The following is a 15,000-nucleotide window of genomic DNA, read 5'->3' as shown; positions in this document are numbered from 1 at the left end:
GCAGACTCCTTTCTTATTTTTGAGCGCGTTTTTAGCTTAGTCATTCGCCGAAATTTTGCCCCTGTATAGATTGCTGCTATTGACTCTCCCAAATGCATTGCTTTGACTGTCGCCTGAGGTCCCTTTGTCCCTTCCGGAACCCGGCCATGTATATTCGTATATATATAGATATATGTATGGCTCATATTTTCAATCCAGACTGACAAGTTCCAGCTTCATAAAGGGTATGCGCAGTAAGCCAAGTCTGGTAGATTCAGTCTTAAAACACAAGCGTACGACCAGCAACGCTTCGTAATCAGCATTTTAAAAAAGTGTTTTTATGAAGGGCGTTAAAACTGCATGGTTACTGCCCACACGCAGAATACAAATTGGCTCCCTAATCAAACCTTGGTTACTGATCTGCCAATTTCTCTTTTCCTTGAGACGCCGCTATCTTAATGATTCCATTTAAATATTGTTTTTCACCAACAAAACAAAGGTTGAAAGGAGGGGACCTCGAATAAATAGGTATATAGACGTGAAATTATATTCGTTCTTCGGACTTGAGAATAAATCGACGTTGTGAGCACCTGAACGGGACGAAACTTCACAAGAATATAACAAATTTTTTGTAATGAAAGGGTTATAAAGCAGAGTTAGAACGTAAAGGGAATATAGTTTAAAAGGTGTGTCGTGTGTATATGAATTTATATTTATTTCAAAATATTTATTGAATGATATTCATTAGCACAATTATTTAATTAACTATCAATGCCGCTTCTTTTTTTTTCATTTTTTGGAGTGGGCAAAGCGTTTTATTTTTTTTCATATGTTTCGTTTGATGACATTGCGTGTTTTGTTTTCAAAGTTCAGTATATATATATATATATATATATATATATATATATATATATATATATATATATATATATATATATATATATATATATATATATATATATATATATATATATATATATATATATATATATATCAGGACTGAGTCAGTCCTGATGAAGGCCTAACTCAGGCCGAAACGTCAACCAATATGCCATAAAACTCCACTAAAAGCTTCGAAGTTATGTTTACTCTGTAACTTTTTGTGGTCCTACAAAACAGTCTACATATATTATAGACTCTTTCGAAACAGTCTCTTTCTCTATCTCTCTCTCTCTCTCTCTATATATATATATATATGCACTTATTGATGAGCTCAAATCTGTCACTGATAGTGTTCCTAACTGTTGCTAAAACTATTTCTTTATTTTTAATGCAGGAAGGTATAATTGACAACGAACTACGGATAATGCCCAACAAGGATCCAAACGCCAAGAAGAACTCCCACAAGGTGTACAGGGTCAAGGACAAGTCTTCACACGTCCTCGACTCGAGTAAGCAAAGTTGCGGACGTGGCTGATTGGCCCCGTACCCCGAACCAGAGTCGACCTACCATAAACCAACAAACTGTCGACCAACAAGTCCGCGTCGGCCCCCGTCCTCTTGTGAGCACTTGGCTTGCGCGGGAAACTACATCCGCGCCAATGGATATATCCATTGGCGCGCCGCCACCATCGCGTGACGTCATAGCATTTCATTATCGCTCGGCGACCAATAGGATCGCGGCATTGGCCGATAGGAGCGTCGAAGGACCAATCAGGGGGCGAGACGTGCAAGCACAATAAACCCCAGCGAACATTGTGTCCTTTGTATGATGTAGGAATAAGTGTGACCGCGACTTGACCATTAAAGCCACAACACGTGTCCCGCATGCATTGCTAACCATGTACAAGGTGTTCCACGTAACTAGAGTCAGGGTTTAAAAATATTTGGTGCATTTTAGGAAGACGAAACTAAACGAATAAGGTTGTTCATAGTTTGGAGCAAGTCAGGCTAATTTTATATTTTGGCCAAATAAGTAATTAATTAAGATTATTAAAGAACTTTTCAAATATTCAATTTAGAGTAAAAGTTCCAAAGAAAATGTTGTAGAGCGTCCTCGAAAATATCTAATTTAGTGTTTCTTTTTTTTCAAGAAACCTTTAACACGGTTCGTTCTGCCAAGGTTAAAAAAGTGCCCAAATTATAAAAAAATAAAAAAGGCGAATTTTTAACTGCGCCCAGTCAAGAGTGCTTTATCAGTATGCAGCATTCAGCTGCTGATAGCAAAGGCGGCGGCCTCTAAAAGGTTTTTTTTTTTTTTTAAATTCGAAATTTTCGTTTTTTGATAAAAAAAAACACCGAATTGGATGTTTCTGAGGACGCTCTACAACTTTGTCATTAGAACTTTTGCTCTAAATTGTTAATTTGTTAATTTGGCAAAATACAAAACATAGCCTCACTTGCACCAAACAATAAACAAACTTGTTTGTCTCGTTTCGTCTTCCTAAAATGCACCAAAATAATGCAGGCGTGGCTCGTTTCTTCTCCAAACGTTTTTCTGCATTCGTGGTGCGCGTTTTGTGGGTTAATGAACGTCGGTTAGTCATGCTGAGCAGTAATTAGCGAAATTAGTAAAATAGTTTCATGCTCTTGAATTGTCACAGTTAATAAGGAGCGAAGTGGCGACTGTCATGCCTTGGGTTGATGAAAGACGAGTATTAATACATTGTGTGAAATTTGCTTTAATTCGGCAAAACCTCTTTATGTAAAAAAATAAAAATATATGCAGTCATACAGCATCCTATTATACCGTATGATAGAGCGATATACACAAATATCTACAAAAATACTACTTTTATCAGTAGACTTTGTAAGCGGTTCAAAACGATCTCTCTTGTCTTGTACAGAAATTATAGACATTATACACCTAAAACATTGTCGGCTGTTGTGCGCCACATTCATTTAAATAAACTATTTTGTAGTAGTGGAATAATTAAAGACAAATGGAAGAAAATGCCATTTAGATGCCATCTGACAGGCGAAGTATGAAGAGAACCATGACATGAAGTTCGCATTCAGCATTGAAAGAAATAGCTTACAATGCGGCATATGGTTATGGTATTATGGGTTACTGGTCGTACATGTCATTTGTTGTTGTTGTTTTTGTGTTGTTTCCTGTCCTTTTTTTTGGGGGGGGGGGGGGGGGCGAATATTTTTTATATAAAAAGGATCACGCTGAGCTCTGCTTTATTGCTTATCCAGAAACAGTGCAGTGTTTTATTCGAGCATTTCACTGGAAATCTTAACATTCTTTTGAAACTTCCAACACATTTGATTAACGGTGGCGAGCTATATGGGACCTTCTTTTAGGGCTTATGGTAATTACCGATGAGAAATGGTTTTATGTAAATCAGCGTTTCCGTTTCCTTTCTATTTTCAGTCCTCACAAATAATCAGTCACTGGCTGAAGACATCAGCATAAACGAAGTGACCAAGAGAGCCATCGGTGAGTATTAGTCTGCGCATGTTCTATTGTGATCAGAAGAATTATGACGATTGAGAGGTGATTCTCAGTTATAAAATTGTGTTGGTCTACATTTCTATGTTAGCTTATGTCCGGCGCAGCAGGAGTTCTATTTTTGTTGGCTACGTCTTCGTGGTATTGAAGAAATGAGTGGAAAAGTTGGCAAACGCAAAGGTTTTTATAGTACGTCCAGGTACTGTCTCGGTAGTGTTAACTTTCACGAGAAAAAAAAAAAAAAAAGCTTACCTTACATCATCACTTCCAATCTTATGCGTGATAGATGTGTCAAATTATTTATTGTTTTCGTTGATTCAATTTAAACGTTCAATATAAAAAGCCACAAAAATATTTTCGGTTATTAAAAAATGTATTGGCTATTATAGTACATTCTCACAGTTTGATAGGAGCTTTACGTGTTAGTACCGATAATCGTTTATTATCTTAAATGCATTTGTTGTTAATGTTATCTCAGCCGCACAACTATGTTCAGATACGGCATTCGTAGCTTGCTGTCGTAACGGAGCTACAATTTGTACCACAGGAAATTTTTCAGAAATCGAACCTAGAGCTTCCACCATGATGAATACATTTTCCGCCCCTCATAATCAGTACGTCACAGCCAGAATAGAGAATTAAAAAACAAGGCTATTTAAATCTCGATTTAGGTTACGATTTAAATCACGCCAGTTCTTCTGTGATAATCTAAATCAAACGGTTTCCACAAATACAATCGGCAACATATTTTTAATTTACCGTTTTTCAATCATTGGATGCTTTAAGGCATCAAATGATAGAAAAACAGTGAATAAAAAATATGTTGCTGACTGTTTTCTATGCAACGCAATTTTATGTGCATTTGTTTTTTTATTAAATGCCAAACAAACGCACGTAGAATAAGTAAAGTAAATAGTAAAAAAGATTCATTGCAGCCCAAACATGAACAAAAAGCGGTCCTCTCCTGAGCAAATCGAAGCATTGAACTTTCTTTTTACCTTCCTTCCTTCGGCAGTTGGATAAAAAAAAAACTGTTTTTATCTACAGTGATTTAGAATCAAATTAATCTGACATAAATAAAAAAATTAAACTTTACTTTTCTAAAGACCATTTTGATCTTTTTTTTCTTTTCTTTTTTTTTTTTTGGGGGGGGGGGGGGGGCAAAAATAAGATTTTTACTCAAACGGCACCTTACCCAGCGCACAATCTTCTTTTTTTTTTAAACTTTATTATAAGAACGGCAAGAAAGCATGCACATTTAGACAATATTGAGGAGGTCTAATACTTGCGGACAACATTTTGTGGCTATGCACTCAAATCTATGGGCTCACGTGCGCTTGAGCATCTTTAGTGCACGCGCGTGCACCAAGGCAGCGCACGCGCGCTCTTCTCTTCCGAAATAGCTATCCGAGAATATGGTGCGGGTAACCGTGGTGCCGCGTAACACCAAATAGAGCTGAGTTATTTGCGGTTTAAGTGTGCCCGTGTAACAAGGCTATTAGAACGATGGCCGCAATACTTGAAACTTCTATATTTTGTTGCTGATTTTATTCCCCTCAGCAAACAAGACCATCTTCGTACGCCCGGAGGTGGTTGTCATCGTGGATTCTGCTCACGCGAGTCGCTTCAGGAGCCGGGGTGACTTGCTTCGCTACATGGGTGTCTTCATGAACGCTGTGAGTACCCTGGCCAGTGAAGCTATGCAGAGAGCAAGTCGTCTGCTTCCTGCAGAGCTCGGCGTCAGAACGACGCCATGGCTCTGAATGGCTTTGATTCGAAGGATAGCGGGTAGACCTCACTGCCTTGACGTCTACCCACTATTCTGTTTTTCAATCAGCCAATCAGAACTCGTCGTTCTGACGTCATCGCATCCCCTGCGCAAGAAGCAGACGAACTTGCACTCCGCGTAGCTTCAAGACGCTGCTGCTCGTATACATCTTAGAAAAAGCGCAGGAGGTTCGCTGCAAACACGATGACGAAGAACTATCTCCGGACATGCCTGAAGCACGTTTCAAGCATGTTTGTTACATAATTGTGTATGCTCGATACATGTTTGCAGAAATATTTTTGTATGACAATTGTGCAAGGCCGCCATCCAAGGAATAAGCACGCTTCAGACAGTGCCTACAGACTGTCTTTTGTGCGATGTATTGGCAGAGTGCGGCCACGGCGTTAGGCGCTATGAATGCCTTCGAAACTAAAACTAAGAGTGCTATACCCTACTGACCTTAGCGAGCACATGAATGGAAACTTTGTTTGAGAGAGTCATAGGGGGTTTCAGAGAATTCAAGTTATAAATGTATAGTTTAAAGAAAACTGCCCGTGCATATAGCCTTCTGCTCCCCAAAAGGCACTAGGAGAATATCGAGGCCAATATTTGTTTTCATCAAGAAAAAAAGCGTGCGATTTAACGTGAAGACTACGATTTCACATACTCATTACCATGTGAAACGTCACGTCAAAAAAAAAAATGCATTTTTATTTTCTGAGTATATTTCATGTAGCTTGACGTGATCTAGTTCGTCGGGTGCTTGCAGAAAACTACATGCGCGGGCAATTTCGAAGTGTACACTAAAAAGATCAAATCATTTCCGGCGTGGCGCACGTTTAACTCGTGTTGAAAGAGCCTGCATTCTACAATTACAATGCATACTGCGTTGGCTTATAATTTCTCATCCATAAACCAGTGTCGCCATCAACGGGCGGACCAGTCTCGCGCTGTTTACAAACTCGCATCTCATTTGCTTTTGCATTCGCGAATGGCAGCATTTGATTTTCTTGAAAACCAGTGCACCAATCGTGCTCGGGCGAGTCGGTCTCTTATAAAAACATATAATTCGCGTCCTTGCATCCTTGCTTCAGCTTCATAATCCCCCTGTGCTTGCAGGTAAACCTACGGTACTCAACAGCCGCCGGACTGGACATACAGATCAAGTTGACTGCCATTGTTATCAGCAGTGTAAGCTTTTATTACCGCCAGCGTCTAAGCGCAAAACATCGTGCGCTCTCGATTACTTTGGGTTGCCCATGTTAAAAACGATATATGCTTTCGACTACGCAGCCCGACCAGGAAACTTACTTCAAATACACGGGTAACCACGTCAATGCTGATCAGACCTTGGCTGGATTCACGCTTCGTCTGGCAACAGGATACATTCCCGGAAACTTTGACTTCGCCTACCTCCTTACAGGGTTAGTGTTTTAAACATATGTAAGCCCAGTATATTTTTGTCTTTGTTTCCATGGCCATTCGTAGTAAGGAATGATCGTTACACGAAGCTGAAGGCACTTTTCGAGCCTACTTGGAACATGTTGCCTAGAGCACTTAATTAAGCTGCACTGTTAAATAACAATTACAATGTAAATAAGTTACCATGTGCAATACGTGGATGCTTCTGAACCAATCACCCATTTTTCTTTATCACACATCTCAAGTTTCGACTGACTTCGACTTTATGTGATTCCTTGCTCGGTAAATAGCCTTAAACCTCCCTCAGAAACAAATTTGTTCAGTTTAACTTTATATTATTAAGGCCTCGAACTGGAGAATGGCGACATTAAATACGTTATGAGGGTTTATTTGAGTTGGAAATCTCCACCAACGTACGATGATCGGAAGAAAATGTTTGTAATCCAATTGTAATAGAACGATAAATAATTATTACGAGTCACATTACGCAGGGTAGTGACGCTCTCAACAGGGTGTTCCAAAAAATTACCAGGTGTTTTTTCTTGTTTTCTTTTGCCGCAAAAATTATGTACGCCAAACGCTCATTTACCGCCAAAAATGTAGCGCTTACGGTCTGAACCGGATGCCAATATTTCAGAAAATAACACTTACGTCTCATTCAAAAGTTGGTTGATTTTCTAAAAGTTTTAGTAGAAAAAAAAAAAGCTTTTTGGTCGCCATTTTCTCGTTGAAAATTTCAGAAAATTCCTTATAATTTTTGAATAAAATGGCGGTTGGCTTTGGAACTCTGGCATTTGTTTCAAACCGTTACCGCGTTCGGCAACGCGTAATTCATTTTTGCGGAAAAAAAAATACTTTTTTTATCATTGTTTAGGGGGGGGGGGGGGGGGGGGACATTGTGTATATTTATGCTCAATTCCGAATATTTTTTTAAGTTAATGATGACTTGTTACAAAAGGAAAGGTTAAAAAACAAACATAAATAAATTTCTGCATGATCACAAAATTAAAATATTAATCCTAAGCGAAAGAGATTGAAAAAAAAATATATGTCAATTCTTTCTGTTCACTTTATTCCGCATATGCAGGAGAGACATCGCCCAGGTCACCCAATCGGGTTCCGTCCACCCTGCAGTGGCGGGTACGTATGCATTTAGTCCTGCTCCTGTTTGCCTTCCATTACTGCATATACAAACTAAGACCTTAAAGAACCACTAAAATAGTGTTTTTAACAGTCTAATTGGGACACACGTGTCAACAAATTAATTTTACAAGTAATAAAAACTTTTTAGAGCACTATTGACGGTGCGAGATTTATTTTAAATCCTGGGCGCAAAGTGCATGACGTCACGAAATGGTCATACTCTCTTTCCACCTCAACGAGATGGTCACACGCCCTCTCCAATTCAATGTGATGACCAAGCCCATCCACCTCTCCTCCACACGCCCGAAATACCGAAAGAGAAAACAAGTAGGAAGCCGCTGACTTCTGACTCAATTGCGTCTCGCGCCGTCAATATTGCTCTAAAAAAATTAAGGAAAACTTTTCTCGCCTACAATTTATTTCTCGACACGCGTGTCCCACCCAGACTGTATAAAAAATGATATCTTTTCGGCGATTTTTTTAACGAATTTGGGACGTGACTCATTGTACGTTCATGCGTCTGCCTTCATTACTCGTCCTTCGTCGTACTTACGTGCTAATGGCTGTCTTTGACTACAGGGTTATGTTGAGAAAATGAAACACGGTTTTTCTACGCTTGTAAACAAACCACGCATTGCGAAAAGCTGAAATTCTGTCAGCGTGTGACCACTAGAGGTGGTGATAAGTTCGAGTACATGGCGTTATGTGGATCGAAGGATACAGAGGGAAAAACAAAATTTCTCTATTAGCCGACGTTTACCTAAGCTACATAACTACTTCTCAGAACCAGCTACGGGACTGCGTGCACAGGTTGTCAATCTACCCGATCGATCGGCTTTAACGTTCCTCCTGTTTGTTTGCACCGCAGGCGTGGCCTACATTGGCGGGGCCTGCACAGTGCAAAGAACAGGGATGGGAGAAGACGTACCTGGAACATACGATGGAGTTCACGTGGCCACTCACGAAATGGCGCATTTGTAAGTCCAATTATAGTTCATTTGTTACGGCTTATGTATATACTTTCTTTCTTACAATAACTTAAGAGCAGGCAAACTCTAGAAAACACACAAACACGGACGCACACGCTACAGATGTGGTGTGCGATGAAATAATCCAAACGCTCACCCTATAGTTAACGACAATGGGACAAAGAGTACAAAGAGTATGTGTGGTGCATCCGTCAGGACGTGGGGTTCTCGCTCCTTCCAGGATGGGCTGTGTCCACGACGGAGACCCTCCGCCGGACTACCTGTCCGACTCTCCGGGTGCCCAGGACTGCCCCTGGGACGACGGCTTCATCATGAGCTACAAGGACGGCGGGCAGAACCACTACATGTTCTCGCAGTGCTGCGTCGCTCAGATCAAACACCTCCTACAGTAAGCTCGTCACTCATGCACCGGGTCTTTTTTTTTTTTTTTTTTGAGGTATTAAACAGGACGACATGATGTCACAATGGAAGATGCATCCACGATGGTGGAGATAGAGCGAAAAGTTTCCGTACGCTCCGTTCCGGATTACGACCGACCGCAGGCAACGCAATTGCGATATGTGACGGTGCACTTTTGATGGCGCTTGATTGGCCTTTCGTTGCATCGTAGCATTGGCTACGTTCGGACTTAACGTGAGACTCGGTAAGGCGTATCATGTACCTCGATATAATCGCATCCCAGAGAATGTCTTATCTTGCCGAGTTCACATGGTACCGCATTTAAATGTGTCGATGTAGTCTATAATCCTAAAAAAAATGCAGAAAGGTAGATATTTTCTTTTCTTTTCTAATTGAAAACAGCATTGGCTCAAAGCGATGAGGTTTGGGGCTCGGTTGCTCCACTTGATATTTATAAACTTCGTCTAAATTTTCGTAAAGATACGTAGGAGATTTTAAGAGGTGTTCTACGATTACCTTATTTACAGAAATTGTAGACGCTTTTTTATATATATATACGAATGTTAAGAAATATTACGTCAATACTCGTGATTTCTTGTGACCGTCGACGTTTTATCAAATCTGCAAGTTTTCCTGGTGTGAAAAGCTCGATTCCTCAAGTTTCCATACACCGATTTTATCGCAAAATCTGCGGTAACTTACAGATCACACTCAGCGAAGGGCGAGTGAGAGGAAAATGCCACCCTTTTCATACATTCCCCGTCTATGAAAAAGGTTCATAATTCACAACGAATGCGTAAAGTCAATCCTCGGCAGAATTTGCATCGTGGTTAATAAGTTTCATCAAACTTTAATTATATCAGTGAACTTTCTTGTGTGTTGTGTTTGCTTCCTGTGCTTTTGATGTACGTGTACCTTTTGTATAGCAGTAATATTTATGATCCACCATTGCCATATAAACTGCAATTTAAGTGATGTTTCTCACTCTTTGTGCTTGTGCTTGTGCAGTCAAAATACGTCAAACAGTGACATCTGCTTTAATTGTCATAGCGGCGTTAATTCTCACGCTTCGTGTAGCGTGATTGTTATCATTTCTATGTTTTGCCCATCCTGCCTGGAGCCACACGTTCTGCAGAATGTAATCCGTCAATTATTAATCTTAAATAAAAAATTGTTTTTTTGTTTTAGACGCGGCAGTCACAACTGCCTGCTGGAGCAATACAACCGCCCGCTGAAGATGGACAAGAGGCTACCGGGAGAGCTGCTGTCTCCAGTGGACTACTGCAGGCTACGATTTCCCGAGATTCCATACGTCTGGACGGACGCGGTAAGCATCGCTTCAGACGCATTTGTAAATAATCAAAAAGTCGTGACGCTTCATACCCTCAATGTCCCAAACAGTGCGTATTGAGGTTTCATTAAAGCGTTTTTAAGATTTCTTTACATTGCACACCACCACGACTGGGCCCGTGCATATTTTACGGGCCAGACATGCGGACTTTTCTTTGAGTGAACAGCCAGCCGTTCTAACATAACGGAACAGCCCATCAATAGACCTTTTTTTTTTTAAATGCGCGCTCCATCTTGTGGCTACAACACCAATAATCCAAGGCAGCCATTGTTCGGGCACGCGCTCTGGGCATGCGTTCGGTGAGGACTCGGAACCAATCACAGCCTTCGTGCCCAGGAAATAGCGACCGCCAATGTTGCTTGATGGGGTTTTGAAAAGGGTCTCCATCGCGAACCCAGATTACAACTTTGAGTTAAGATAACGCTTTCAGTAAATGATTTTGACAACGGAATGTTCTGGATGCAAGACGCAGCGGCTGCAGTTCTAGTCTGAAAAGACGATTTCTTGCTGAACCGTACATGGCTTGTTCTGACGTCGCATCAGCTGCCATTGCGTAGTCTTGCTGCTGAGCGCGTACCTCCTGCAGTACACACATAGACCCAATATTTTGTTTTCTTTTCGGCAAGAACAAAATGCGATGACGTCAGAAACACAACAAAATATGATGACGTCACGTGTCTACCGGCGGCGCCCGTCTGCTCAACGTGCACAAATTTAAATCTGGCGCTCCACGTGAAATTACGGGACACTCTATCGGCTAAGGTCTCGTATGAACTACTGCGATTGGCCCTCTTTGGGTGTGACCGTATAACAGCAGCCCCTTGCAGCTACCTGGTTTTGGTTAAAATCCGCTTAGGGTAACGTTTTCTCCGCTACACAAAGGCTGAGTTTTCAAAGTCAGTTCACTTATTAGAGTTAGTCAGATCTTGTCCGAGAATCGGCATGCTGATTGCAACCGAATTCACTTTAATGGTGGATATTGAAAACATGTAGATTGAAATTTGAGTCGGCTGTCTAGTCGGGGCGATAGTCTTTGTGAGGCGTTCGTTTTTTGAACCGTCAGCAGCTCAATCCAGACATAGATGCACTGACCAATCCTGATCCCCTCCGATTTCAGTTATAAAGGTGTTTTTTCAAGATATTTCTGGTTTAACTTAAGGACTATTAACCATACTAACCTCTGGAATCGAAAAAGTAGCAACAACTTAGTCGCCTTCATCTCCCGCATCAAGTTGCACACTGCGATGCGCGTATGAAGTGAATTAAAGTGAATTCGCGAATGTATCCATACTATATAATGGCTCTCTATTTCTGTCACTACTTTCAGAACCCGGCGGACCTAATGCAGTGCAAGATTCGCTGCAGCTACCCAGTCAACCCCTACACAGGGCTCTACGTGTACAGGCAGGCGAACGCCCTGGATGGCACGACGTGTGCTGAAGGAAAGGTGCGTCGAATGATGCAGTTCACCCCTCTATACAGCTGCCGTATGATCTTCCAGTCCTTGTTATTAATGCGACCTTTTTTTCTTTCCCTTTCCAGAGATGCATTAATGGTGTATGCGGATGAAGGCTACTATAGATAACGTCGACAATGTGCTGCGCGAAGTTTATTTGTGTACAGTGTATAGTATTTGTTTTTATATTATTAAAGTGTTATTTAATTGTTGTTTCGAAACGCGAATAAAAGTTGTGTTTTGCTGGAAGCTTGGTCTGATATTTTTTAGCGTACCATATTTTTAAGCAGCCATTAAAGAAAGGCAGCTTACTTGGAGAACTTTAGTAGCCAAGTTCAGAACAGATATACGACGATTTAGTCAAATCTTTCGAGACGGAAGCGGTGAGGAATGCGAAAAGATAGCGTCACGTAAGAGTATATACATATCTGAGCCGCCAGCCTGTGCTCGTGTTCGGTAGAATTTGTTTAATCGATACATAACTGGAGGTTAGACTTCCGCACGGGGCATTTCGTAAAATCCAGCTAATTCACATGCGGTGAACTCTACATAAGGATACAGGTTCAGGGAGTAAAGTTCACAAATGAAGAAGAAGTTCAACACGTGTAAAACCACAACATTTCGGGTGTGCGTAGAGTTGATCGGCTCGCCACTTAAAGGGCCGCTCCAGACAGAAGTGGGGATCGTTAGTTTATTCTGAAATCCTCGTGGCAGGTGCCAGGACCTCATCGTGGAAGTGTCCACGAACTTTTAACTCGTGATTTGAAGAATAGAGCATACAAAACGCCCCTCTAAATTGCCGTATTGCAACTCACTCGATAAACGAGACGTGACAAAACAGGATCAGGATGCCGTCTCCTTCGGGCGTTCCTTCCTCCGTTCATTCCCGCCGTCCAGCATTTCGTCGTCGTGTTGCGTCGCTCAACGCACCTCAGGTGTCCGGGGAGAGCAGCTCGATGTTGGTATAGGAATCGAAAAGGCATGACGTCATGAAAAGGGGTTGTAGCATCCTGTTACGCCACAGGTTTCGTCGAGTGAAAAAAAAAAAAAAAAAAAAAAACGAATAGGTGCGTATCAATATCTGAGCTTCTCAAATTAATTTTCAAGGTGACATCTTAGTTACTTTGGTTCGATAATTTGGCAGCATAATTGAAGATACGTGAAATTGCGCGAGGCGTGAAGACCTACGATCGTTAGTTTTAGGTTGGAGAGGTCCGAGTGCTGACGACTTTCATCGAAAGGACGATAGTTTTCGAAATGCCAATACGTGCCAACAGCTTGGACAAACTGTTAGAACCTCTCGATGTGCAGTTTTCTTATTATTGCAAAGGTGCAAGCGAGCTGGACAAGAACGACGATAATAATCCCTGGACAATGGAAACAAGAGGGACAAAGGACAAACACGAATCTCCAAACACAACTAGGTGACTGGTGCGCGACTGAAAACAAATCCGCCTGGTCCTGGTATCGAACCCGGGACCTCTCCATTTCCAGTGGAACACTCTACCAACTGAGCTAACCAGGAGTTAGACGTCAATAAAGCAAATGGAATAATAAAAAAAAAAGAGTGGAAGAAAGTTAAGAGGGTGCCTGGAATCCAGTCGTTTCGCATGTGGAAATATGAAAAATCGAGTCAATAAGATTCCTTGTACGTACCACGCAGTGCAGACTCTGGGTGGAAAAAAAAAAAAACTCTGAACGTGTCGTTGGCGGCATTCAGTGGCGACGCTCACTGTTTCTCAACAAGAACGTGCTTATTCTAAATAAACAAAAGCAGGTTTTTTTGTTTTTTTTCAGTATGTGTTTTTCCATTCTTATAAGAACACATTACGACCACCCCCCCCCCCCCCCCCTTCCTCCTCGAACCCACACTCTCTTGCCCCTGCGCAAAGTCCCATATTATATTTTGACGGTGGAGGAGGCTTCCGTAATGACGCATGTTCCTAGTGATGCGTAGAGAACCAAATCAAACTATTTTGTCAATCAAACTACAAACATTCAAGTATTACAATGGAAAGGTAGCACAGTGACTATATACTCAACCAAATACAACACCCTAAGGACCAAACGCGCCGCTCAGCTAAATTTGTATTGGCAGTATGAGCCACACCAATGGTAAAAGAGCCCACGCGCTAATTATGAGATCTGGCAAGATTGTTTTGTATGAATACAAGAATATGTTAACTGTTCCTGTTACAAATGAGTCGTCCAAGATATAGACGCTTTCAGGCAGCTGTGCATGGGCGCCGCCATAACTGACCCTCAGTTTTTGTTCCCTATTATTCCGTTCGCCCCACTTCCTCATTACCACAGTAGGACCGGTTATTACCATTTTAAATGTTACTGTGTCCTTCTCCCCAGCATAGGCCCTTGTGGAGGCTCGTCAACGCCCGCTTTAGTGGCTCGGCATCTCGGTAAGACAAGAGAAGGTCGGCAATGGCGGCTCAGTATGGCGCGCGCTGAAAGCGTCTATAAGAACCGTTTTGGGCCTCTTGGCTCTTTGGCGACAGCATTAAAAACTTCCTGACTTGCGGTCGCTCCGGTCTCGCGTGTCTACTTCCCAACACCGGTGTCGAACTGCATTGGCCGGCTCTTTCGGATGTTTAGTTTCAGTACGTGGAGTATACCAAACGTACGGCAGGTGTCTACGTAACACACATCTGTGTCTATAGTGCGTCACACTGCCTTGGCGTCAATACGAGCGAATTTAAACCCTCCCATCCCCTCCCCCCCCCCCCCCCCCCAAACAAAAAAAAAAAAACGGTAATCGACTGCAACATTGACCTGGTTACACATTTATTTATTTTTATTTTAAGCAATATAATGCGACATCTTTTTGCAGATATGAAATTACCGGTTGTGAAGGATCCACCGAATAACGTTAGAAAAAAGTCGAAGATGATAATTTTGTTTTAATAAAAGCACAAAATTGGTGCTTTTATACTTCTTAGATTTCTTGAAACATTTCGGACGCGATGAAAAATATAGTTTCAGTAGTCGAACGCTATATTCTTTTTCTGAAAATGTACCAGAAATGGTGTACTCAGGACGAAAAAAAAATCAGGTTGAAGGTTTCATTTTTAATGTTCTAAAAAT

At 41.5% G+C, this 15,000-nt stretch overlaps 1 protein-coding gene across 1 annotated transcript in view; it reads left to right on the top strand.

The window, feature by feature from the left end:
• The window catches only part of LOC8050639 (venom metalloproteinase antarease-like TtrivMP_A), a 44,486-nt gene extending 32,333 nt beyond the window's left edge, over positions 1–12,153 (top strand). Inside the window, exons 4-14 of the mRNA XM_042293703.1 lie at positions 1,256–1,370; positions 3,299–3,364; positions 4,937–5,052; positions 6,264–6,335; positions 6,438–6,568; positions 7,654–7,706; positions 8,578–8,686; positions 8,919–9,086; positions 10,286–10,424; positions 11,776–11,895; positions 11,991–12,153. Of these exons, the coding sequence (XP_042149637.1) occupies positions 1,256–1,370; positions 3,299–3,364; positions 4,937–5,052; positions 6,264–6,335; positions 6,438–6,568; positions 7,654–7,706; positions 8,578–8,686; positions 8,919–9,086; positions 10,286–10,424; positions 11,776–11,895; positions 11,991–12,017 (1,116 nt within the window). The 3' untranslated portion in view covers positions 12,018–12,153. The remainder of the gene's footprint in view (positions 1–1,255; positions 1,371–3,298; positions 3,365–4,936; positions 5,053–6,263; positions 6,336–6,437; positions 6,569–7,653; positions 7,707–8,577; positions 8,687–8,918; positions 9,087–10,285; positions 10,425–11,775; positions 11,896–11,990) is intronic.
• The last annotated feature ends 2,847 nt before the right edge of the window (positions 12,154–15,000 follow it).

This window comes from Ixodes scapularis, unplaced genomic scaffold (genome assembly GCF_016920785.2).
Source record: "Ixodes scapularis isolate PalLabHiFi unplaced genomic scaffold, ASM1692078v2 PGA_scaffold4__175_contigs__length_147842914, whole genome shotgun sequence".
Lineage (NCBI taxonomy): Eukaryota > Metazoa > Arthropoda > Arachnida > Ixodida > Ixodidae > Ixodes > Ixodes scapularis.
This window is presented reverse-complemented; position numbering and strand designations above follow the sequence as displayed.